The 27,483-nt window shown below is 41.4% G+C and overlaps 1 protein-coding gene across 1 annotated transcript in view; it reads left to right on the forward strand.

Moving 5' to 3' along the window:
* The window catches only part of zswim5 (zinc finger, SWIM-type containing 5), a 56,182-nt gene extending 29,168 nt beyond the window's left edge, over positions 1-27,014 (forward strand). The window contains exons 2-16 of the mRNA XM_063886085.1: positions 9,755-9,942; positions 10,504-10,672; positions 11,734-11,882; positions 12,872-13,022; positions 14,939-15,115; positions 15,232-15,408; positions 15,781-15,927; positions 16,019-16,156; positions 18,502-18,653; positions 19,458-19,560; positions 19,653-19,788; positions 20,099-20,256; positions 20,361-20,524; positions 21,212-21,293; positions 21,720-27,014. Coding sequence (XP_063742155.1) covers positions 9,755-9,942; positions 10,504-10,672; positions 11,734-11,882; positions 12,872-13,022; positions 14,939-15,115; positions 15,232-15,408; positions 15,781-15,927; positions 16,019-16,156; positions 18,502-18,653; positions 19,458-19,560; positions 19,653-19,788; positions 20,099-20,256; positions 20,361-20,524; positions 21,212-21,293; positions 21,720-22,582 — 2,954 coding nt within the window. The 3' untranslated portion in view covers positions 22,583-27,014. The remainder of the gene's footprint in view (positions 1-9,754; positions 9,943-10,503; positions 10,673-11,733; positions 11,883-12,871; positions 13,023-14,938; positions 15,116-15,231; positions 15,409-15,780; positions 15,928-16,018; positions 16,157-18,501; positions 18,654-19,457; positions 19,561-19,652; positions 19,789-20,098; positions 20,257-20,360; positions 20,525-21,211; positions 21,294-21,719) is intronic.
* The last annotated feature ends 469 nt before the right edge of the window (positions 27,015-27,483 follow it).

The raw sequence follows: 27,483 nt of genomic DNA on the forward strand, positions 1-27,483 counted from the left end.
AGCCATGAAATATTGTTGACATACTGTACCTCCTGCACTATTAGTCAATGCAAAACATCAGAAAGGTGCTTCATTATTCACATTGTGTATTTCTGCTCATTTAGTGTGCAGCATGTCTGCCTTCAGAGGCTTCATGAGTGTGTCATGTGCTTGACAAGCCTAGGTCAATATTCACTTATCCCAAAATGTCTCTGAAGTTCCTTTTGTTCAGCCTCAAGACATTGAATTGGCTGCTTTCATCGGATATTCGCTTTCTAGCAGTAGAGTAAACAATCCGCTGATTAATAAAGCAGGATTTGTATTTGAAATGTTCAGCTTTGTGCCCAATTGTGTTTGTGCACAAACTACAATTGCTCTTCTTTGTGCCTCCTTCCTCTGTGTGTGTACACAAATGGCGTCAGAGCAAGCCTTTTTTCTTCTCCTTTATGTTATTCCTTGCTAACTCGCCATTCCTTGTGTTGAGTCCGCCAACTCAGAACGGAGCCATTTTGTCTCCTTCAGTTCCTGAAATGAAATATAAGCCTCTTAAATGCATACTTATCTTGCCCTGCAGACTGCGCTTGAAGAACAAACACACATGGCTGCACACACACACACACACACACACACACACACACACACACACACACACACACACACACACACACACCAACTAAAGAGGCATTGTGATGCCAGCCCTTGTTGTTCCAAAGACGGCGGCCGCATGCATGTGGCAGATGGTTGTTCCTTTGCTTTGCATGCCGCCATATTAAACAAAAACCATGGCTAAGGCCACGGCTGTTTTAGGAAAAGGGCAAAGTGCGAGAGAGACTCAAAATGAAGAGACGAAAGAGCAACAGAGGGAGAGACAGCAACAACAGGCTTGGTGTACACAAATGCAAGCAGGAAATCCATTTGTGTAAATGTGCATATGTGTGTGAATAACCACATTAACATTGCATGCATTGCTTACACAAATGCGTACGGACACTCACATCCTCCTAAATTGACACACAAAGATAACCAGAGTAGACATACATTCCAGATGAATGCATTGCTGCAGGGAAGGATCCATACAAAGCAGATAATAAGGGAGTGTGTGTTTTCATGTGTATGGGTGGTTACACTAAGTGGAAAAAAAATGGTGTCGCATGTGAAAATGTGTGTGCATGTCGGTGGTAAACTAGTATATCGGTAATTGGAGGGTAAATCCAGTGCGGTGACCTTTTTACAGCTGTCGTCTCCTTTCATATGTTTTCATGTAGGTGGGTTCCTTGTTAGCGCGTCCAGATTGTATTCTTGTTGTGATACGCTGACATTGAGGGGTCATTTGACCTTGTCTTCTGCTTTTCGCCCCACTTTTGTCCCAGTTATGCTTCTGGCTTTGACAGTAAGAGTTAAATGCTTGTCCATTAACGAAAAAATATAATTTGAGAATATTTAGTGGTAAAGAAAGGATGAAAAACGGTATAGGGCTGCCAACCACAGTTTGAGACCATCATCATATATCTTGCAGTGTTTAGCGTAATTGTAAGGTTTTAGCCAAACATTATGTCTTTGCTATGGTAACATCAAGCTTATAAAAACTGCTATGGTAATCAAATATCATGCTGTTTCTCCGTCAGTCATAGAGAAGAGACTGACAGAGTTAGAGGACATACCCATGTTACTGTAATGTCTGTATATTTATTTTGACCATTAACATTTACTTGTGCTCTTCCGCTAGCCAAAGTTTCATAGAGTGTTATGATATCAAAATATGTTTCCACAGGTACTCAGCCTTCTATGTTTTTATTGGCTAATGTTTTTTTCCATTTTGTCCAAACGCCCTATATACAAACACTGTTTAAACTAATATTTAGCTAAAGCGCAAACCAGTTGTTGGCTGCTATTTAGAATTCAGTTTGTGGGATGATGTGCGGATATATTTTTGGGAATTTTCTTTCTGTGTCAAGTTCATAAAGTGTACAGCAACCGTTGTGTTTTGGTGAAATTAGCCACCCAGGCAGTGCAGTTGGTTAGTGCTATTTGAAAGTAACATACGTTTTGTTTCGAAACAATTTGGTGTTTAAATAATACATATAAAATGATTTGTCCATCCATTTTCCTCTCAACCAGTCATTAAATCCCACCAATGCATGAGAAATAATGTCAAGTCTTAACCACATACAAAAAAGGGGAAAAAACTGGAACTTTTCTAGCGGACAATGAATGCCGGTTTTATCACCTGCAGGGGATTGACAGGAGTCTCCCTCCGAGTGTTTGCAGCGTAATAAATTGCTTCTGCTCGTTTCTTTGTAAATGTGGCCAGCACATAATGCCTCTATACCGCAAACAACAGGCCGCAACCAAAAACACCGCCTTCTTATCTCTAATTTAGCCTTGGGTGAACAGGGTGTACACGTTCACCTTCTGTGTATGACACACACACACACACACACACACACACACACACACACACACACACACACACACACACACACACACACACACACACACACACACACACACACACACACACACACACACACACACATATATATGTTAAGCTCCTTTTAACTCTCCCTCACCTAAACCCAGCTCTAGCTTTGTATTCCACATAATGTACTTCTCGTGTATTTCTCTGGGTTTTCTCCGTCCTGTATTCTGCTGCCAAACTGAAAGCATGTATTTGGCTTTTCTCCTCACCGGGTAACCTTCTAGGGTCGTACAAAAGCATAATGGCATCAATTGACAAAGCGACACTCCATTAACAGCTGAATGTATGCAAGTCCTGAATTGGGCCACTTTGGCCTTCAGGTTGTATCAGATTGCTTTTAGAATACGCTGATAACATTGTCTATTTTGAATTTCTGACTCCATCAAGCATCAGAATGCTACCCTACCCTCAATACATTCTTCAATACTGTTCAGAGGGTTATAGCTTTCATTTCAATCAAGTTACCTGTGCCTGAGTGCCAAAAACAGGACATACAAGCCTTTATGTTCTTCCTCATTCTGATGATTTTAAACGATCTTTGTTCGTCTATTTATCTTTCTGACGGGCATTATGTCGAACATAATCTTCCTTTCAGTGTAATCTGGTTTACGTACAGTGTAACCTTCCCTCTCTCTGAATTTCTTCCCTCCACTTCCTCCATTTTTCTGTTTCATGTTGCTCTTTGCTCATTCAAGTTGGGACCAAGACATCAGCCTTTTGCTGATTTTAACCCGTGTCAGCTGTCAGATCTGCAGTTCTCCCCCTCTCTCGTCATTTCTACAATGACACATCAGCTGAAAAGGACTTGATTAAACCTGTCTCTCCCATCTTTTTATTTTCTCTCCCGCTCCCCCCCCTTCCCTCTTTCCTGTCTTCTCGGACTCTCCTCCCCCGTCGCAACAGAATGGAACAAAATCAGGGAATCTATTTGATGTAATCATGACAAATGAGTCCCGGTGGTTAGTAAGGTTTTTTTTGTGCGCGCATGTGTGTTTGGGACCGGCTGCTGGGAAATCACAAATGAATCAATCAGCTGTTATCGCATCAGCAAACACTGCAAGAGGGAGGGATGGATGGATGAATGATGGATGGATAGGCAAAGGGGAGGAGAAGATTTGGTGTTGTCAATGTGTGTGTATGCGTTTGTGCTTCTGTTTTGCAGAGATAGATGGCTGATTGAATACAGGGCCATGTGGGTGTCTGTGTGTGTGAATGAGAGCAGGCAAGGGGGTGCTGTAAACCTTGGAGCTGTCAGAACAGATGGGAGATGGGAAGGGGCCGCAGGCTGCGAGGATGTGTTGGTTGCTGGAGGAGGATGAGTCCTGCAGGAAAGGGGCATTGAAAAAAAAAAATTGGGTTTTTTTTGCTGAAGATGCAGTTTCTTGATCGAAGTAAATAGTAATATATCTTTGACATAGACAAAGCAAGATGGGTCCGAGGGAGTCCATTAGCGGGTTCCTGAGGAGGTTGTGCCACTGTATTCAACCAGGAAACTGTGGGTTGGGTTATCTTGTGTAATGACAACTAAAACCACAAGAAAAGTCCAACATGTGTAACTTTAAAACCTATCTGTGGCAATGTTGCACTACACTCTATCTGTTTAAATCTATCATTGTGTTTTGCGTTACAAAAAACTACAAATAATGCCTAACAATTTCTTGCTTGTTTTGCTCTTTCCTTCTGTCAGTTCTGGTTAATACCTCAAAACTACAACTACTGACTGTATCCGAAATCATTGGGTTCTGGTTTAATATGGTTTAACCTCTGCCAAGGATGTAATGTCTCTGTTTGGTTTGTTGGTTGGTCTATATGTCAGAAGGAATACGCAAAAAAATCGTCACCTTTTTTAAATTATATTTGGAAAAAAGGGTGTAGGACGGGCCAAGGAAGAGCCCAGCTGATACGAATCATGATACCCACATCCTTTTGCCCTTCTGGAAACGGCCTTGGTTTCACGCGATCTCACTAAGCCTGCCATTGTAGGCCGGTTGTGTGGACACATTCCCTCTGTAGTGTTTGGGTTGTGCATATCAAGGTGGTGAGTGTTCTTGGTTGGAAAATAAACCTGGGTGGATATGGACTTCAATGATTCCTAACACAGAAACTAGGGGTCACTGAGTTCAATGAGTGTACAGATGATGTAAATCATACACTTTGGCTGTCACAGATACCAGATGTGTAACCGATTGAAAACCTGGGAGACTTTTGGAGAGACTTGTGCTGAAGTATCATCATTAAAACACAAATGAGGGAACATCGTTTTGAAGGAATCTGTTCTGGGCTTGTGGTGATCTTACATCTTACTTACACACTTGATGTTTTTCCTTTAATTTGCCACCCATCTATCTTGCTTTACCAAACTGGGGTTGCACTGATCCCTTGTGGGCGGCAAAATGAAGGAGTGGCTTTTGGCAAAGTGTGTGTGGTGCGGACGCTTCACTGTGGGACAAGTAGTTGAATGGAACCCGGATCACTTCTTTAACTTTAAAATCCACTCTAAAGGGTGGGTGGGGTTTGTCTGTCTCCCTGTCTGTCTGCGATGCCAGTGGTGAGGCTTTGATTGTGGTTTACTGGTGTGTCTGTGTGTGTGCGTGTGCATGTGTGTGTGCAAGCTTTGGCTCACTGCCCGGCTCAATCTCCCCAGCTGATTAGGGGTTAATGGCCTATGAGTGTGGGGAGCTCTCTGCTTCCCTATTGGTTGACTGGATCGTGTGGGCGGGGTTGCCATCGAGTGACAGATGGCGTACAACAGGGAGGGAGGGAGGCAGGGTGGTGTGTGTGTGTGTGTGTGTGTGTGTGTGTGTGTGTGTGTGTGTGTGTATTTACATCTGAGCAAGGGGGGGTCCACCTCTAATTACAAAAGAGAGATGTACAATGGTGGTCTCTCCAATCCTCTTTTCTCCTCTTTCGATTGTCTCCACGCTTTTCTGGTCTTCTCACACACATCAACTGCAACTGATTTCATATGTTATGAATAGATATTTTGGGTTGTCAAGTCCTACCCACATGGATTTTCATTTATTTTAATTCAAATGAAATAATAACCCAGAATAAAAACAAATCCTAAAAAGCTAAATTCTCTTTATGAGGTAGGAAAGCATGTGGTTTATTGATGGTAGCTTGGGTTTTCTATGCACTGCTCTAAATGGAGCTCTCAATGTGTATCATACACAATGAAAGTACCGTTGTTAATAACCATAAATGACACATATATTTGCAATCTCTTCAACATAAAAGATGCCAGTCGTGAGTGTGTGTGTGGGGGGTTGGTTTTCAGGGAAGCATGCATACCTGCATCAGAACAGACGAAAAGACTTGACACACATGGCCGAGTGATTTTCCCCAAGGATCAGAACAGATCATTGTACTTGGCAACACTCCCAGTTTACACACATCACAGTCCTAATTCACCGTCCTAATTCACCTTTGTTTGAAATTCATCTGTTTTGCCGAACCCGTCGAATGGTCGGGCGTAGAATATAACGGAGAGTGTGTGTGTAAGACAAAAAAGAGTGAGATTAGTGATATCTGCTCTGAATATCACTGAGTAGTTTGTGTTGTTTCGTCACTCTGGTATTAAGACGAAAAGCAGATGGGATCTGAAAAGGTTGTTTCTTCATTTTGTGTGTGTATGTGTGCTTTGCAGACCGTCTGATGCAGCGTCTTTTTTATCAAGTGTCATTGCATCCCCATCTGCTGAAGACACACTGTCTCCCTCAGCCTTTATGCACACAGGCAGAAGCACTCTTTATGTGAGAGTGGAAGAAGAAAAAAAATGGATGCAGTTTTTTTTTTTTTAAAGCTATTGATTTTATTATGTTTTTGGATACAGGTTTCATGGAAAGGAGAATCAAATATTGTAATTATAACATATAATATCAATAAGGACGGACAGTTGCGTATGCTGTATTATCTGTAAAACCACTGAGGCAAATGTGTAACTTTTGCTATTGGGCTCTATTGCTTGTCACCTAGGTCCCCATCTGTCACAACACATAACAAGCATGTTGGCTCATTCATTCAGCGTGTTAAAATACCAGAAATACCTAGTCTCATGAGTCATACATTAAGTCTCACATGGATTTAACCTCGTTTTTTAGGGAATGGCCATTTTGTGTTGGAAACGACTTAACTGAGGCATGACTGCCAAAACCAGCTAACTCACAGATAATTAAACCCATCTTTGTTGCGGGTTTTATGTGTGAAACAGGAAAAAATGGAGGGGAGGGGTGCCAGACAGACGGACTGTGAACTGTGTGTGTGCCATTCTAGACTTGATTGAAAGTGAAAAGAGCAGTGGTGTCACCATCACATTCATCCCTGTGGTCTGAGTAACAATAGGCTTTGACCTAACAGACGCAGACAGAGAGAGATGGGGGGTGGTCTAGGTCCAAAGCCAAGACAGACAGAGAGACAGCATTCCCAGCTGTGGGAAATGCTTTAGACCCAATATCATCTGACATAAAAACTTGTTCAAGATGCTTCACTGGATTTCTGGAGTATATAATGATGAAGGATGACTGGCGAGACATTATGTAGACAGCTTGGAGGGAAGATATCTCTCAAATGTTCCCCTGATGCATTTAAGAATTGCACTCCCCTGATTTTTGCCTGATCCTTTGCTCTCCGCTGTGATGGTTTTCGCACTGGAAGATCAAATTTGGACTATTTTAAACCAAGCTGTGTTTAGTGCAAATTGGCTCTAAAGGTATTTCCATTATAAAGAGAGAGGGAAGGAAGGGAAAGCCTTGTTTCTTTCTTATTTTACATACCGCTCACAGCTAGACACAAGGATAGGTTTGTCTATTTGACTATTGTGGGAGTGGGGGGTTATTTTATTTTCTGTTTAGCACTAGCAGATCAGTCTCTCATCCTTCATGTCATAGTCTCATGCTCTCATTGGCATAGTGGACAGTAAGTGTTTGCCAGCATGTACTTTTGGAAATACATTGGTCCTAAGTTGTCCTTGAGGTCCCCAGTATTAAAACTTTTATATACATGAGCGGGTATGCTTTATGTAGCTCACTTAGTGGTATACATGTGGCTCTGATGGTTGCTAGGTCACTTGTTCACGCAGGTCTACTCTGTAAGTCTGTTGATAGGGAGTTCAGATGGATCAGATTATTGCAAACCAAAAAAAAAAAAACTGCATTACAAAAAATACCATACATATGATCCTGAAATTCCAGTTTTACATGTAGCAGCACACCCACACCAAAATAGTCCCCTGCATTTTTCAAAGCACTGCTATTTTTGGTCCAAACTCAGTCTTTTTTAAGTTTCTGCTGGCTGCTTTTTTGGTAGTTTCATGTTTGCAGTCGGGCATATAGGTTAAAATAGCGGGTGGCTACTATGCTGGTAAGAAGTGACAAGTTTGGTCTGGGATTAGAATATATTTTGGACCAGTAGTTTGTGCGACAAAAAATCAGCCCCGGATTACCCTTCATGTTGTGAAGGTTCCCTCTCTTATATTCCTGCTGCTCTTTAGCTTCCTTTGTCATGGTAAAAGCAGTTTGAAGTTAATAGGATCTTAACTTTTGTGTGCTTGTTTGAGTGTCTTTACGTGAGTGTCTGGGCTGCTATGGTGTGTGTGTTAATGTTGGTGTTTGTTAGCTTTAGAATCAGACATGTACCTTTTTTCTTTTAGCCCAAGCCCAGAATAGCCATATCCTCACTTCCCCGTTAGATGGCCTGTCTTCCCTCTATGCCTCTCTTTCTCCTCTGTCACTTCTAGCCTGAAAGCAGAGGTGAGGTTGCTATGGTTTGGTTGGATACAGTAATCCAATGTGTACACATACACACATGCACACTTCACCGCATAAATAATTGACCTGTCACAGTGAGACGGCAGGACAGACCAGATGCACTCTCCTCTTCTTTATTCTCTGTTCTCCTCTCTCGTTTCTCCCCCTATCCCATCCTCGATAGTCTCCGCTTCCTCTCCATTTTTTTAACTTATACCTTTTTTTTAATTTAATCTTACCTTTTCAGTTTTTATTATCTTGTCACACCATTTATGTTAGTGTTGGGCAATACAACACACTGTAGTACATGGGATTACAATGAAAGGGCTTCAATTGCTTGCTTTAATTAATGTAGTTAAAAGTCAATGTGACTTAAAACTGGACAGTACTATTTAAATGTTAGGAAATTAAGCTAGGATAAGAGCAATTTTTCCAATGCTGATGAGTATAAACCAACAGGATTATTGCTGATTTTTTTTCTTCCGATTGAGCTTTAAGAAGTCATTTGATATGAAATGTGATATAATTCATAAAATCCGTGAATGTCATCAGACTTCTGCGTGATTGCTCCCAATTTTACCGAAACATTATGTTTTGTGTCATCAGCATAGCATTGTGGCCTTATGTAAAGGCTTTTGAGTGTTCATTTTCTTCTGTAACTTCAAATGACCTGTTGAGTTTAATTTGGAAACCCTTTGATAGGCCACAAGGGCCCTTCCGACTGCCAAAACTACAGCTGTTGTACTGTGGATGGCCAAGATAATCATGCATGAGGGTTAAAATCATGCCCCAGAAGTCTTTTTCCAAAGTCTATCGAGCCAATTCAACATGCCATAAGGCCAACATGCTGTTTATAAGGGCCAACAGAAGCCAGTAATGCCTGATGTACCATTAAATGTACAAGCAATGGTTGCCCACAGACTCTCAACAACAGCCGGACAGCTGCCAACAGCCAGTGGTCAGTGTACGATTAACTAGGCAAAGCAGAGTTCATCTCTCCAGGCTACTATCATTCAATCCTCGGGGCTGAGTGTGTTGGCAGGAAGAGAAAGATCACACCCTAGCAACCCCCCATTCACTGCACACACACAAATGCAAAGAGACATAAGGAGAGAAATGTAGAGGGAGTATCAGATGGCACAGTGTCCTACTGGAGATGTCTCATTTAAGATGTGTGTGTTTCGTACCAAAGGTTAATTCTGTAGGTTTGAAGGGGCTCAGATTACCACAGATGCTCCTTCTCTTTTGTTTCTCTTTTCTATTTGTAGTCCATTCACAAAATCCGGGTGGAAGCTAATATAAAGGAAGCGGGAAGCGTTGATGTTGAACAACTTAACTTTGGGAAACCAAGGAACATGATACGTGTTGAGATCATGGTTGTGTTAGTATTCATAATAATGGAAACTCATTTCAACTCAAACACTAATTTGGCAGTTACCTGTCGCACTTATCAAGCATTAAAAGCCTGGATGATTAAATGTGCATTTAACCGAAGACTTGTCTTTGTGATTGAATGATGAAGCTCACTCATCCTCTCCTTCTTCCTCCCCAGGGTTTCACCTCAGTGGCACAGTAACTGAACCCGCCACATCATCAGATCCAGAGGTCACCCACAAGGTGGCCATCAGCTTCGACCGATGCAAGATCACCTCCGTCACCTGTGGTTGCGGGAACAGAGACATTTTCTACTGCGCCCATGTGGTGGCGCTCTCTCTATACAGGATCCGCAAGCCTGAACAGGTAATATAGGACATGAATAACCTGTTTATGAGGCTAATCCCGGATGCAATTGTATTTGGGAGATTGTATTTTTTAAGGACAGATAAATTGGGTTATTCATATTCCCTTTAAATATATAGTTTAATAAAGGTATAAAACTATATTCATGACCACTGCGCAGAGCAGCGGGAGCAGTGGATGAATATACGCAGTCTCTTTTTATTACCAAAAGACACAATTATGTTTCTTTAATGCTCCAGAAGTAAATTGTTTTTTATTTGTGATACGGCTCTTGGCTGAGGTGTATACATGAAACTGTATCAATGTTTCTTTTGGGGTATTTAATCTTGCATATATCTTTTTGAATTCACTGAATATGGTTGTATTGAAGTCTCAGTAAAAACAGTATATTGTGTTTACATGTACGCACATTAAAGAATATTTAAAAAAACAGGTCATAAACTTAATAAAAATGTCACATACTACAGGAAAAGGAACTTACTACTAGACCAACTTAAAATAACAAAACAGTTTTGGTTGAAAATTCATACATCAACATCTCTGTGTGTCTATCTAATACAGGTGAAGCTGCGGTTGCCCATTTCAGAGACGTTGTTCCAGATGAACAGAGACCAGCTGCAGAAGCTGGTGCAGTACCTGATCACGGCCCACCACACTGAGGTGCTGCCCACCGCTCAGAAACTGGCAGACGAGATCCTCTCCTCCAACTCGGAGATCAACCAGGTCCACGGTGAGAGGAAACATTGTGGCAAACTTTGATACGTTATTTTATAAACATCTTTATCCACCAATTCCACGTTTGAAAAGTTGAGGTGCTGTCCATCCCACTGCAGTTATATCTTCACAGCAACAGGCCAGACTTAAAAGCTTAAGACTTAAAAGATACTACTTCATGCGTCAGAGTCGTGATTTTGTCGTCAAAGCAGCAAGTCAGGCTTCAAATGACTTGTTTGATTTCTTAGTTCCTCCTCTCCAGTGCCAGGAGCACATTGAAGAAAGCAGAGGAAAAAAGAGATGAACGGTGAACTGGATGCAGGAGAAGTTAGAGAGAGATGTGCAAAAAGGAAAAGGGACACTAAGAGGAAGATATGGGGAGAAATGGCTCACTGGGAGACGGAAAAGGGAGGAAAGATGAAAGGACCAGAGAATGTACCGAGATGAAAAACAAGAGGAGAACCTCAACAGACCCGCGTCGGGGGAACAAAACGACAAAGCAGGCACATCCTTTCACCAAACAAAACTTTACTTCTGTGTCTCTATTTCATCCTCCGCGCTAAATGTTGACATTCTCCAGCTCTCCTGTCCAGGAAGCCCCGCGCTGTGTTTCCTGTCTGTGTTTGACAAGGGGGATCATGGGGGTTGAAGTTCAGTCGTTCCAGGAGCGAGGCTTTGCTTTGATGGGGGAATAATGTTGCAGTTTGCTGTTGCGTACTCGTAGCCAGTTGGAAACACATCTCTGGGCCTTCCTCAGCTCGCTTCCTGCTAGATCAAAGCAGCTTCCCCCTTCTGAGCATATCTGCATTTCCCTGTAGTATAACCCAGGTGCACACACACACAGTGCAGAACAGAAGAAAAATAAAGTTGGCCTTATATTTATTCGTGCGTGCTTAGCATAAAACAAGCAGCTTTTCTCAACAGGTGCACTGCTACTTGAATGAAGAACAAATCGTTATGAGAACAGTATCGGAGTAACAACTCAGCAGAGATTTAGATTGGATTGCTTACTATGTTTAAGATCTGATATTGTATCACAGCTTGTGCCTGTAGTTTAACTTGTGCGTGTATTTCCAGGCGCTCCCGACCCGACTGCAGGTGCCAGCATTGACGATGACAACTGCTGGCATCTGGACGAGGATCAGGTCAGGGAACAAGTCAAACAGTTCCTGTCACAGGGAGGATACTACGGCTCTGGGAAGCAACTCAACTCCATGTTCGCCAAGGTAGGCACCGCCCCTTCCTGTCTCTGCCACAACAGATTTGTTTTATTTCAGTCAAAATCATCAATCAAGACACAAATAAGTTAAAGAATTGTTTAACTTGAAATAATATTGTCTTGGGGATTTATTCTTGACATTTTCTTGGTATTGCACTTATTGAAAAACAAATTGGGAACTCACAGTTGACATCCAAAAACACAATAGTCTAAATGGATGTCCTTACTTGAAGACACTAGTACGGCTCTAGCTACATTCTATATTTCCCATACTTTATAGTGGCTATTGAAAAATAAAATTGCAATAAAAGAATGGACCCAAATAATGTCTTTAATAAATCATTGATGGATTTATCTTCCCCTGTTGAATCAGTTAAATGCCCCTTTTCAAAGAAATGCTTCATAATCTTTCAGAATTGTTCCGACTTCTTTCTTACATCCCCTTGAATCCACCACTTGTTCACTTCTGTCAGAGAATGCAGTGATTCACAGATTGAAACACTCTTCCCTTGGCGTCTATTCAACTTCTCGTCTCTTTTTAAAAGTATGGTTTCCCATCGGGAGAATGGCACAAGAACATCTTTAGATCTCTTTAACTGTAATATTCAAACCCAAGGCATCAACAAGTCATGTATGAGAATGAATATAGTTTTGCAAGATTCCCTTTTTTCTTAGTCGTGAAAAAAGCTCACTTAACTCAGACTTATATTAAGTAGTATTCACAAGGGTTTGTAACATCCGGAGTGTTACCTCATGTTGACCCTAAAGGATCCTCAATGATAGGGGTGTTTCAAGACATCATGCTTTATCTTTTCTATTCACTCTGATGTCAAATAAGTAGATGCAAGCCTCTACTGTATTTAAAGGGACAGTTTCACTTTTTTTAGCTATCTTTTTCTGCCTGTTCACAAGAACTGACTCCAGTTCAGTACTGAACTGACATCACATGATAGTGGTATAATCAACACGCTAAGTCTTGGTCTCTGGTCTTTACAGGTGCGGGAGATGCTACGAATGCGAGACTCCAACGGCGCCCGAATGCTGACGCTCATAACGGAACAGTTTATGGCTGACCCGCGATTGTCGCTATGGAGACAACAAGGCACGGGCATGACGGACAAGTGTCGGCAGCTCTGGGATGAACTAGGTAAGAACAGTCGGAGAAACATGTCAGAAAGGAAACACGCTGTAAAAATGACTTTTTTATCCCCACCAGGCATGAGGTCTGGTCTGTCCACAGCTAGTATTGCATACTGCTGAACCCATCAGCCTCCGTCTTTTCTTACTCCAGTAGCAAAAGGCATTTCCAGCTATCAACTAGGCTAGAAACAAAACTTACCTACTCAATTCATTTTATTAACATATTATTTTATTTATTAAGTTCAATCATAGGGCATAATAAAGAGCAAATACCCCTTAAACTAATCCAACCATAACTACTGCATGGTACATAGTCTGTTGCACGCCACATAAACGCCCTGGTTCTCGATTAAAACTCACATCCATAGAAAAGTTTATCTCATTTTGAACCATCTGATTAATTACAACTTGAAATGTTATTATCCAGTTATATTAGGTACAAAATGAGATAAATAAATCCATGTTTTAGTTTTCTTTGTTACCACCTTGACTGCAAGGGAGTCGTGTATGCAGCAGGTCCAAGTTTGGCCCTAATTTGAACAAGGACTTTCTCACCAACAGTTTTTTGAGTTTGTTTCTTCATGTTTAGATGCACAACTTAACGGTAGCATGGGTAAAAGCCTCAGCTAAATGCAATGAAGGAGTTTGACACACCTGAGATCTACAGTCGGCTGAGTGTGCTGTGCCAGTTTGTTTATGGGTTGGCCACTCAGCTCTTTATTTGGTTGCTGGTCAGACAGCCAGGCCGACAGATGTGTTTACTCAGTAAACTGGACAGTCACCTTGTTGGGTAAACGTTCATCCAGTCGGAGAGCTATTAGGTCATCCAGTCAGCAGCTTCTCCTCCTGCTCCTGCCTCTCCTCTCACAGAGTGAATAATAAAGGCTGCCGATCAATAGGGCTGCTCAGCTTCTCTGCAATCAATCCCAGCATTTAGGAGGTCAATGAGAACACTTCCTGGGTGAGCGAGGGAGATCATGACACAGACAGAAATAACAGCCAGACGCTCAGGGTTTGCCGCCTGATAATGCTTCCTCAGAGATGCAGACATCTGACAGTTGACCCCGCTCCAGGTCTGTGTATATAGAGCAGGTGCTTTAAGTGCAGTGAGGTTAATGGAGAAGGCCTTAATAAATGGCCATGGCAAACTCTGTGGGACTCAGTGAAGCTGATGCACAACATTTAAAACCTTAAAATATCAAATAGTTGTTTCATGACTTCTTATTTTTGTTAAAATAAATAAAAGAAACAAAATGTAGCACATTCTTTAATTTGTTAGGCATAATAACTCAACTAATTGAATATTTGAAAACCACTTATTTCAGTTAATGAGGCTTCTGATTCATCCTTGGTGAGCTTTCTGACTTTTAAACTTTCCCAAGTTGCACCTTCAATTTGTTTATCTGTTCAATCAACACTACAAAATCAAAAACTACACAGATTCCTGTCATAATAATAAAGCATTTAATCCTAATGTTTGAGAGCAGGACTGAGCCATGTTTATTGCATGTAGGATAGGATTTGAATTGTTTAATGAAACATTTCTGTAAAAACTAATCATTTTGTATAAGTTTTCAGTATGTATTCAGTCTTAAACTGTCACTTCAAAAAGACAGTTCTGCAAAAATGTAGTATGAAAAAGAATAACCCTTTGTTTCTTTAATTTTAAGACTGAAATCAGTTGGTCAGGAGTGACAGCATTGTGAGGTTGCTCATCAAGGAATTGTAATGGCAAATTGATTACTTTTATGTAAATAAAAAAAAGCTTCACAATGTTTGTACGTTTTCAGGAACATTAAAAAAAGCCATCTTTCTTGGTATTAGTAGAATTCAGCCAGCCTTGATACTTTCATGGTTCTATATTAGACACTACCACAAAACCTTCCTTGCTGTCATAACCTCTGACTGCCATCTTTTCCCCAGGTGCATTGTGGGTGTGCGTGGTGCTTAACCCCCACTGTAAGAGCGAGGAGAAGACCGGCTGGCTGAAGCAGCTGAAGAAATGGGGCGACATGGACATCTGCCCGCTGGAGGACGGCAACTACGGCAGCGAGCTCCCAAACATCACCAACGCTCTGCCGCAGAGCAACCTGGCACAGGGTCAGCACAGACACACATTTCACCTACGTAATCAAAATATGAATACACAACCCTGACCGATACGATAGGACCACATGGCGCTTTTACTGACCCTGTGTGTGTGCTTTTTTTGTCAGACTCTCTGACCAGGCCGAGGAGGTCGGTGTTCAGCCGGGCCGTGGAGGCATGTGACCTCCACTGGCAGGACAGCCACCTCCAGAGGATCATCAGCAGCGACCACTACATGTCTCCATCCTACCAGAGGGAGGGGGAGAGCCTGCTGTTCAACCCACAGGGCCTGCCGCTCTGGCTCGGTGAGCGCGCACACACATACACAGACACACACACACACTAATTCTGCTGATATTGAGGCCAGTATCTGCAGTAAGCAGCTTCCAGCTAAGATCTGTCAGATTCTGCAACTTAAAGCCAGCTATCACACACACACTGGTGTTTTGCTGAGCCTGCACTGTGTGTGTTTATGAGTATGTCAGTGTGTGAGTGTGTCTGTGTGTGTTATTGTGTGTTTGTGCCATTACAGACTGCATCCATTATCCCACATCTCGTGTGTTTGTAAGAAAAATGTGATTCTGTACAGCAAAGCTTTTCTTTGGTCATGTCATGTCACTCAGTTTGTGTGTGTGTGTGTGTAAAGTCGTGCTGACTCCCCTTCATCTCACACACAGACCACGTCCCGACGGCATGCGCTCGCGTCGACGCCCTGCGTTCCCACGGCTACTCCAGGGAAGCATTGCGATTGGCTGTCGCCATCATCAACACACTTCGCCTACAACAGCACAGACAGATGGACATCTACAAACACCAAAAGAAAGGTATGCCACACACACAGTTGTATTTATATATATGCTGTTGTTTGTTTTTTGGAGTTAGTTTAATGTTTTAACATTTATCTTCCACTCACAGAGCTTCTCCAGAGGGGCGTGACCTCCACCACCAACCTGGAAGGCTGGGTGGGTCATCCCTTGGACCCGATTGGCTGTCTGTTCATCACCCTCACAGAAACCTGCCGTGTGGACGACGACAGTGCCATGGACACAGGAGGTAGGAAAACAAGAAATGGTTTGGTTTCTACTTTTTAAAATAGTTTTTTCTATAGGAAGCAACTCAGCGAATTGTCTTGAGGCTCGATTCAAGATAATAAAAGGGCAAAAAGCGGACATGCGTGGGTATAATTATTTCACTATGTCAATACTCCATTTCATTTTGGTTCAGTATCAATTAAATACATAGGGATGAACATTTCAGGATGTACTCTAGTGGGCTGTGTATCAATTGAGGCTGTGTGCCCATTTATGGCATGAAAGCAGAGTATGATTGTACAAGATTAAAATTTGAAAATAGTATGTACTGATAAAATATTGATTACATAAAACACAAACGCTGACACGTTCTGCATTACTATTCAAAAAAAAAAAAAACTATACCCTTTTAATATTATTTGTTGGCTTAAGTTACTGCTAATCTTACTTCGTATAAAATGTAAATTTCAGAAATAAATACAGCACAAAATTCAGTCAAACTGATATCTGGTGTTAGTTTAATAATGTGCCTCTGATCGTAATAGAATATTTTGAGAAGACTTGTCATGATTTAAGGCTTGTGCATAAACGTGACTTTCAGTTCATATTTTATTTCACATTGGAATAGCCATTTTAACAGGGCTTTTTACCATGGTGACCTGGTGAGCTGAGAATAAGCTTCACCTCCAACAACGCCTCCATTATGAGCAGCCATTAGTAAAGAGGGCTGGTCAGAGCTGCAGGAACCTAAGAATTTCTAGAGACAGGAAATAAAAGGTAGACGCAGCAAGACTGAAAGGTTTGAATATAATTCAGACATGTCAAATGACTTTTTATGCTCCAAGTATTGTTAGTTCTAGCCACCTTAATGCATACATTCAGAATCATTCCCTCTCTGCATGTCCACTTTTGTACTGCCATTAGTGTTGCTCAAAGGTAACCTGCTGTCCAGTAAGCGAAGCCATGTACATGTACTTCAGCCAAACACATATTTGACCTCTCTCACAATACATGGGTCAAAGAGCTTACTTTGCCCAACACAGGGTATAATTCCTTGCACACTTCACCAGCTGATGCGGTGTAATCCAGGGGTGAGCGGGTACACCAGCAGTGACTCATTAGACAACAGACTCCATGTTCGTATATTAGGAACTGGCTATTGTGCTGCAGACAGGCCATAAACCAGCAGAGCATGAATGGATCGTGCTGAAACACCCCGATCATTTAGACCACACTCCTGTGTGTTTGTGTGTGTGTGTGTGTGTGTGTGTGTGTGTGTGGAGGGGGGGTTATGTATAGGATCTATCACCATTTGCATTTCTCACCCTTTTTTTCAACACTGGCCATAGCAACAGAGCAGAATAGGGGTTGGGTTTTCCCATTGTTAGCAAGCTACAGGGAACTATTGTCAATCCAAACAATGCTGGCACACTCATTGGTGCAAGTGTGTGTGAATGTGTGTGAATGTGTGTGTGTGTGATGTGGGGATAGAGTGAATGATTGTCTTATGTTGTTTTGGGAATTTGAGAATGTATATGGTTATTTTCTGAGTGTTGGCTTAGCCCGGTCACCATGCTTTATTTCCCTCTGGAAGACATCTGGGAACATCTGTTAAAAGAGGGTGAGACTAAGCGTCGACCAATGAAAACGCAGTCAACTCTCTCATCATTTCAAATCAACCAATCACACATCAGCCCACGATAAAAAAAACTAAAATGAGATAGCGCTGGGGTTAAGCCTGTAAAATCAGTTTCCACTTTTCCCTGGATTTCTTCACTGACACACGCACTTGCACACACATTCATGGAATAAGCGGGATTGAGGGGGATCTATTGCTCACGGGGGATTTAAGCAGAATTATGGGGTGGGGGAGACAGAGAGAACAAATGGGCACCAATCAACAGCTGAGACTCTCGTGGCATCTGCTCTCACTTATAGTTGCCGAGCTGTAGGGTTAGTGTCCTTTTAAATTGGTGATCGCAGTCCGCCATGGATACTGAACACAGATAGTCATAGCTATATATACAACAATCATACCAAGTATAATTTCTCAGAAGATGTAAAGGGACTAATATATTGGAGAAAGATGGCATTCATATTTTATTTGGGGCACACAAACCATTTGAAAAACTCTAGAGCAAAGTCTCTTTCCAGACATGATGACTCTCGCTCAAGTACACAAGGAACTATTTTCTTTTTTTGCGATCTGTTGGGTATAAGATTGACAGGACAGTTGGCTCATCTCGACACACAATGACTGATTGAAAGAATATATCAGTTCATTATAACTACACTAGTATTGCTCTTCAGATTTAAACACATCTTCTTTTAGTACACTAAATACTTTCCTTTCTTTCTTGCTCTCAGATGGTGACCCCAGGCCTCCGGTCTACCACCATGTTCCCGTGTGGGGCAGTTCTGATGGAGGGGAATCCTACCTGACTTTGGCCTTAGAGGTGGCTCTGATGGGTATGGGCCAGCAGAGGATAATGCCCGAGGGCCTATACGCTCAGGATAAGGTATAGTAATCCTGAAAATACACAATATACATTTTAACCTAATCCAAAAAACTGACGTTACCCCCTCACGTAAGAAAACATAAATGGATTGTTGCATATTGCAAGCTGTGTGAATTTGCATGCTGTAGACAATGTTAGAAAACAGTATCACTGTGTAGAGTTTCTGCCATGCAAAGTAAGAGAAAAGGTCATGTTGTTACCATACAAATGTTTTTTTTTGTTAATCTGCTTCGGAGCACAAACATGGTTCTTAATGTCAGGTGCAATCAGCCAAAATATGAATGGTTTAGACAAGGTCGGTTTATTTGTGTAACAATTTTAACAACAAGGCTATTCAAAGTGCTTTAAAAAAGATGGGAAATTTAAGAAGACAAACATAGGGTTGCAAAATAATTCAGGTTCAAGCACTCGCATTTCCTAAAGGACTTCTTGATAGTGAAATTAAATCAGTCTCAGTCACATGCACTGTGACTGTATATACATACAGACACGAGAGTCTGTGGTATTTAAGCAGCCTGCTGGTTCTTTAATACCTCACACTCCAAATCCCCTCTTAAAAATGTAATTAAATGTCAAAGTGCTGCGCTCGTTCCTCCCACTTAACAGTTATAAATCACAAAACTGAACTCTACATCTTTGAATTCTGAAAATATCAATCTCTTTGCTCCTCTCCCAGAGTACCTTGGTTTTATTTATGTGTCATTGGAGCATTTTGGCACATTTTCTCTCATTGTCATTCAAACTAAATGCAACATTTACTGTCTGATCACAGTGAATAAAATGCAAATTGTGACTATGTTTTAGGTGTGTCGTAACGAGGAGCAGATCGTCGCAAAACTTCAAGAACTTGAGCTGGATGACCTCCTGGTTCAGACTCTTCGGAAACAGTCCGTACAGCTACTAGAAGGTACGACGGTCTTTGTGTGTGCCACCTGGTCTTTCCACGTTGTTGACAAGCAAAAATAAACTTAACATATATATATATATTTTTTGATCCAGCTGGTCCCTTCAGCGGTCTAGGTGAGGTCATCCACAGGGAGAGTGTTCCTATGCACACCTTCGCTAAGTACCTCTTCTCTGCCCTGCTGCCACATGACGCAGACATGGCATACAAGGTGGCTCTCCGCGCCATGAGGTCAGTTTCCCAACTCGATGAATAATTTGAGCCAATGTCAAACCAAATTATACAGGATATTGAGTTCATGAGGTCCAAAGGAACTTACACACAGCCTGAAACCTGCAATCAATTATTTAGAAGCTGAAAATATTAAGTTTTATATATGTATTGTATGTAGCTAAGGCGGATAAGTTAATTTACTCTAATTTAACCTTTAAACTTATGATACATGGGTCTGTTTCAAATTCTCATGCTGACATTCATTCTACATGTTTAATTTTAACTAAAGACATGTTGATAAATCCATAATGTTGTGTGTTTCTATCAGGTTGCCTGTGCTGGAGTCCTCAGCAGGCTCCGGGGACGTGGGCCACCCTCATCACGGCATCTCCATCGTTCCCAGTAGATACCCACGCTGGTTCACACTGGGACACCTGGAGTCCCAGCAGTGCGAGCTGGCCTCCACCATGCTCACTGCTGCTAAAGGTACTCATCGCTCTACCCATAGCTGTGGTCTCAGTGGAGAGATGTCCCCTTCAGGTGTGTCTCAAACACAGTGTGGCTGTTAATAGAGTTTTATTTCCCCGCAGGTGACATGCTGAGGTTGCGCACGGTGCTGGAGGCAATCCAGAAGAACATCCACTCCTCGTCCTTAATCTTCAAACTGGCCCAGGACGCCTTTAAAATCGCCACCCCCGCAGACAACCCGCCCGATATAACTCTGCTCAACGTGGCACTGGAGTTAGGACTTCAGGTAGTGTGTGTGTGTGTGTGTGTGTGTGTGTGTGTGTGTGTGTGTGTGTGTGTGTGTGTGTGTGTGTGTGTGTGTGTGTGTGTGTGTGTGTGTGTGTGTGTGTGTGTGTGTGTGTGTGTGTGTGTGTGTGTGTGTGTGTGTGTGTGTGTGTGTGTGTGTGTGTGTGTGTGTGTGAAGAAGAGCAAGTGAAGTAGTCAGCCTTTTTCATAAATCATTTGGTCACTTGTTGAGACATGCTACAGCTTCCTTAAACTTGTAATTTGTGCGGGCCTCCTCAGCCTCACTACAAATTAACAGAGAAAACATCACACAGCGCCTCTCCGTTGTTGATGAGAAGAAACCACATAATTAAGCCTTTTGGGTTTTACAGTAAACATGGGAAGAAAAAAATAGCTTCAGATCATCAAGGCTGCGGCATCGCTGTGGCTTCAACCCGCCTCTTCCTCCTCCTCCTGGCATTTAACAGTATCGGCTGAGTTCTTGACAGCAAGACCGCTAATAAAAAAAACAGAATGGTAACATTTAGACATCTGTGTCATCCTGAACACAGTTTTTAGGTGCTCTATCGTAAACTCACTCAATGCCAGGGAAATACTGGATTTAATAATTAAGTGTTCAATAGATGCTTTTATTCCTATTGTACAAAGTAGCTGAACATACATCATTTTCTTTATGTATGCTTCACAGGTGATGAGGATGACTCTGTCCACACTGAACTGGAGAAGGAGAGAGATGGTTCGCTGGCTAGTAACGTGTGCCACTGAAGTCGGTATGTGATGCTTTACACACAGACACACACACAAGCACACTCACACTGGCACCATTATGACATGAATTAAAAACATTTTTTGATATTGCTAAATAACACATAACAGATGAAACAGCAGAGGTAAAAAGAATTGAGTACACAAAATCAAACAAAACACAAAAAGATAACGAATGGTGCAAAACCACAGGGAAACCAACCACAATTGATTTATAATAATAGTAACGATAATAAAGAACCTGAGTTTTATCTGCTTTTAAGCTTCACAAAATTATAGGGATCGTATTTAAACGCTATTAAAGCCTGCTACAAGAAAGCAGGTATTTAACCGGGAATCAAACTTCAAGAGCTCTTAAAAATTACCAAATCAAACCAGTTTTGTATACATTTTACAACAAATGTTTAATGTGGACCTTCTCTCCCCCTCAGGTCTGCGGGCATTGGTTAGCATCTTACAGAGCTGGTACACGCTCTTCACACCGACCGAGGCCACCAGCATCGTGGCGGCCACCGTCATGTCCCACAACACCATCCTGCGCCTCAGCCTCGACTACCCCCAGCGTGAGGAGCTGGCCAGCTGCGCTAGGACCCTTGCCCTGCAGTGCGCCATGAAGGACCCCCAGAACTGCGCTCTGTCGGCCCTGACACTCTGCGAGAAGGACCACATCGCCTTCGAGACGGCCTACCAGATCGTGATTGACGCAGCGTCCACGGGTATGACCTACTCCCAGCTTTTCACCATCGCGAGGTACATGGAACACAGGGGATATCCTCTGCGCTCCTTCAAGTTGGCCTCCCTCGCCATGACCCACCTCAACCTGGCTTACAACCAGGACACGCACCCAGCTATTAATGACGTGCTCTGGGCCTGCGCGCTCAGCCACTCCCTGGGTAAAAACGAACTCGCAGCCATCATCCCCCTGGTGGTAAAGAGCGTGCACTGTGCCACCGTGCTGTCCGACATCCTGCGGCGGTGCACCATGACTGCACCGGGACTCGCTGGCATTCCCGGGAGAAGGAACTCTGGGAAGCTAATGTCAACGGACAAAGCGCCATTGCGGCAGCTCCTAGACGCCACAATCTCGGCGTACATCAACACCACACACTCTCGACTGACACACATCAGTCCGCGGCACTATGGAGAGTTCATAGAATTCCTGAGCAAAGCACGGGTGACTTTCCTGCTGGCACAGGACGGCCATATTCAGTTAGCCCAGTTCATAGACAACCTGAAACAGATCTACAAGGGCAAGAAGAAACTGATGATGTTGGTCAGGGAGCGCTTCGGCTGACCTTATCCCCCCTCACCCCCTCCTTGAGAAGTAGTTATTTGTTTGTATTTAAGGTTTTTTGAATTCCATGTGTTTTTACTTCTTAAGTTGAGCCATTTGTTGACTAAGTCTTAAGTTTTTGTCCTGTTTTGTTGTTTTGTTTCTTGAATGTGAACCAGAAAGTGTTTGCAGTGTATTGATCTACTTCATTGAGACTGCAAAAAGGGGGGAAATGGCTTGAAATGTCAGGGAGGCAACAAACAAGAATGAAGCGTTTCCCCCCACTGCATCTTTTCAATTTAGTATGAAAAAGTCAAAAGATTGTGAAAAGAAACTTTTGTTTTTCCGTGGCACATGACTATTTAAAAACCAAAAGATTTTGTTGGATGGGGTACTTACTTTGAGCCAGAAGATGCTTTAAGCTGGGTTCAAGAAGAAATAGAAGAGGAAGTGGTTTTCAAAGTGGAAGGAACTTTTGAAAGTAATTTCAAAATACATACTGAGGTCGAGAAAGCACACTTAGTGTTACTGTTATTCCTCGGCTGTATTATTTGCCAGCTTTAACTTCTCTACCTGAAATGGCCCATTTCCTTCAGGGCATCTTAGAGTAGAAAGGGTAAAATACAGAGCTACATGTGTGCTCTCTCTACAAGCCACTAGCACCTACCCTCTACACCTGCTGGGCAGTGCTTTTCCTTAATCTTCACAGCAGGAGCCATGTTGCTTACCAGAGTGCATGTTTCCAGTCCAGAGCCTGAAAGTGACATTATTCAGGCTGTTCTAGCTAAGGCAGATAAGTTGAGGCTCCTTGTGCACATATACTGTAAATACAGATATATGTTGTATGTCATCCTTTAAGCTTATAGACAGTGACAATACACAACTGTGACAAACCTGGGGTCAAATTATTCCAATCTTTAGAGGCAGCACTTCACTGCTAGCACTACAGCTATTTGTGGCCAAAACCTTTAAACCTAGAAGGCCCAACAGGTCACCTTTCACTTGCTACACCGATGAGCAATATAAGTCAAGTCTGCCCATCATTCTTCTCAGCTTGTGGCATTTATTCAACCTATGTATTCTGTTAGAAAGCTTTGGAACATGCTTGGACCTTGTTGATTTTAGTGACTTATCTGAAGCTAAGATTCCCATTCCATCTCAAAAACATTTCCCGGGAATTCAGGAACTTCTTTAAAGTTGTTTCCTGGATCTTTTTCATGAACCTAGAACATGACTAATAGCCTACATCTGGTTCCAATTTTTGATCTTTGCAGCATATTTCCAACCCCTAGAGCCCCGCCGTTCCATATAGTACTTATTACCAATGTTCTTGGCCTGACCTGTGCGGTATTTACCGTTGCTGGTTAGTCAAACAAGCACTATTAAAATATAAAAGCCATCGTAATCTTAAAATAAAAGGGAAGTTGGGGAGTGCAGACATCCGACTAGTGAATGGTAATGCTTGTATCAACCCATGATTAGGAACCACTCCAGAAGCTAATGGGATCTTACCTTCCACCGAGTTTCTAGAAATGTCCTTCCAGTAGTTTTTCCGTAACTCCGGAGTAAATGGAACGGAAATCCCAAAAAATCCTTGAAAAAAGGTACTTATCTAAAATGAGGTTGGCGCAATTCAGTGCTGAACCCTTTAACCATTGTAGACAGATAACAACAATTCTATCTAGAGAAACATATTTTTTTAATAAATTTAAACTAGTATTAGGCTTATACCACTTATAAATCTGCACTAATTAATATTGTCATGTGAGAAATAGATCAACTGTGTAATGGTTTCTTGCTATTTTGCCTTAGCTTTTTAGAGTCCTGTAGCAAATTGTTTGGTCTCACTTGGACATTGTCCTTGTGTCCAACAGCAGCGGGTTGTTAGCAAAAAAGCTAACTTGGATATCCAAACACATGCTAGCTGGTGGAGCATTTAGCTCCTTGAATAGCAGTGGAGACCAAAACTGAGCTTCAAAGAGTGACTATTAGGTTAGGTCACCTGAACATGAATCCAAACGAACACAAATGTTGCTCAATCTCGTCTAAATGTAAACAGTACATTACAGTACATTAGCAACGGTTTGCTAATGTATTAGCAAAGATAACTTGGTTAGGTGATAATGTTATGCTAGCTTCCCCCCACTTGGCTAAAACATCTGTTAATTTTGGTTTAAAAATTGTTTGGGCTATGTTAAACAAAAAAACGACATCTAAAACATAAAAAAACTAAGTTATTCCACTTGTGAATGCTACTGTATTTAGTCATTGTGGATTGTAAGGTTTGTTATAAATACACAGTGCAAATACAACAGATAGGCTAATGTCTGTTTAAGACTAAATTGTGCATATGAGACCACATGCCTTTGCAAGCTTTTTTTTCCTGAGCGAGGTATGTCCACGCTCCTGTTTCTTACTCAGTGGCAAAGTGTTGTTAATGGCAGTATACAGAACAGCAAGAGTTTGAATCTTTAATGGTCAGAGAAAACGTCATCGTATAAGCACTTCACACAAATACCTCTTCAGTACGTTCCTGCCTGCTTAAGCATTTATTTATTGACTGTTTGGTAACTTTGTATGACTGCATATGAATCACTAACACACAAACAGTAGGTTTTTCAGCCTGTTGATGGCAGGAGGATAGGGGAACATTTTCTTGTCTGCTTTTTACATTCCACGAGAGCTACCTTCACCCACTACCCGTGTAGTCAGTCACAACTCTGGGCCTTTCGACCTGACGAAATGCAGATAGAAGAATGACAAAAAAAAAAGGAAAACTGAGCAAAAGAAAGCATACGAGAGGCTAAACTCAGTTCTCAGGGACATCACTTAAAGAAACAAAACAAAAAAGTAGTAGCATTAAGCATTTAAGATATTGTAAATATTAAAGTGTCAATTCAGAAAATTGTAAAGTTATAATTATTTATGATAAGTATGTTACGTGTTTGTTTTTACTTTTGTCTTTTGTTTTGGCGGGGGTTTACTTGAATTTGTTTGGATCGGGAATTTGACAGCATTTTTTTGTAAGAGCAAAGACTTTAAGGCATTTTCTCAGGTGCTCCTGTGTACATTTCTTTCAGTTTTGCTATAATAACTACTTTTATTTGTCATTTTTTTGATTTGCAAAGACAAAAAAAAGTCTGTTTTCCAAAAGGACGCGTGTTATTCGCAGTTGAGGATAATGAGGAAGGCATTCATTTGTAAAGAAACCTGACTATGCAGAACCACTTTGAAGGTCTTGTCACCTCTTAAAGATACCCACCCACCCCCCCCCCTAAAAACTTAAATGTCTGAAAGAAGAGACTCAGTGGACTGAACCACTATTAAAGAGAGGGGGGACAGACCATGACAAGACGCAGAATGCTTGTATTTGGACAATGCGCAGTAGCCGGCCTGCAGACGCTGCAACATAAACAGAGGAGGAAAAAAAGACAAAGGCGGAATAATGCCTTTTGTGACTGATCAATGTACAAAGTTTATTTTTGCTTTACTTCTTTGTTGGTTTTATTTAATCAGGACTCAAGCCTTTAGTGTCTTCTCGGAGGTGTCGTGTGGCGGCGCCGCAGTGAGACGGAACAATACACACATGTCAAAGAGTCAGAAACAGCAACTGTTTGAACAAAGGAGACGGCCTGTGGATGACCTTGTGTTTTCTTTCAATTCTTTTACAACTTTTTTCAGAAATCTGCTTTCTCCTTTCTATACTTATTTTGTCACTTATCTTGTTACTGGATCTCCTTAGCCCCTCTCTCACAGGGTGGAGCAATGCATCGTCAGTGAGCGTTCAGTGTAACCACTTCCTTTTTGTGTCCTACTAGTCAAAGATTTGCTCAAAGTTAGTGGGTTTCCATCTTCTGCTGTGGCATAGAAATACATTTTGAGGATAAAAAAGGTTGATTTAATTTTCTGGTTACTACATTAGCAGGAGAAGGTCATCTTCTTAAATCCCATATTATAGAGGGATATTATTTTACCACTTTCTTAACTTTGTTGTTCCATCTAGCTGCTTTATGATGCTTTTACTGACAGCATTACGACAAAGAAGTTCCTCCCTCTAACTCGATCTGTGTTCTTCAGTCTTTGTTAACTTTGTCCGCCAGTTCTTATTGTTTCTGTCTTTCTTTCTTTCTGTTAGAAATCTAGTTCACCCACTGTTTCCCAGTTTGTTTTATTTTGGATTCTTTCTAACTTAAGGGAAAATGGAAAAGTGTTTGTTGCCTCTTTGTGCTACTGATTATGAAAAGGTATTTCCAGTATTTGTTGCCACAGAAGTATGATAGTTTATCATCAACACTTGTTTTTGTTTTATTTTTTGTATTTTTTTTGCGCCACTTCTTGAGCTACTGTCTATAAAGCGAGAATTTATTACTATTTATGTAACGCTACTACCATTTTATATTGATTTGTGTTGGAATCTCAGTGCTTTTCTATCAATAAAGTGTGAAACACGTTACATGGTTTTCAATTTAGTTTTTTTCTTAAAACCAAGATGCCTTTCTTTATTTTTGAAGAACTATGGTAATTATGTCCAAAATTGGAAAAAGCCAGCGTATAGTGTGTTGCATAAAGTCACAGTATGTAATATGTCGAAAAAAAGTTTGTCAATATTTTTTTAATAAACCATTATTTAGTATGGCATAAAAAACTCAAATAAAAACAAGTATAGTAAATAAAGAAAATCTCTGTATGTGTCTCAAAAAAGTCATAGTTCAAAAAAATTAAAAGTATAGTATGAAAAAAGGTTGTATTAAAAAAAAAGCACGTACAGTAGCATATAGTTTACAAAAAGACGTATAATATGTCGCAAATATCATAAAAGAGCATTGCAAAGAATGTGCTTCAATACACTGGACATTTTATATTATTTTGAATGAGTCAGAAAAAAATACTTAGCATAGTATGTAACATACAACAATAAGACA

This window comes from Eleginops maclovinus, chromosome 6 (genome assembly GCF_036324505.1).
Source record: "Eleginops maclovinus isolate JMC-PN-2008 ecotype Puerto Natales chromosome 6, JC_Emac_rtc_rv5, whole genome shotgun sequence".
Classification (NCBI taxonomy): Eukaryota; Metazoa; Chordata; class Actinopteri; order Perciformes; family Eleginopidae; genus Eleginops; species Eleginops maclovinus.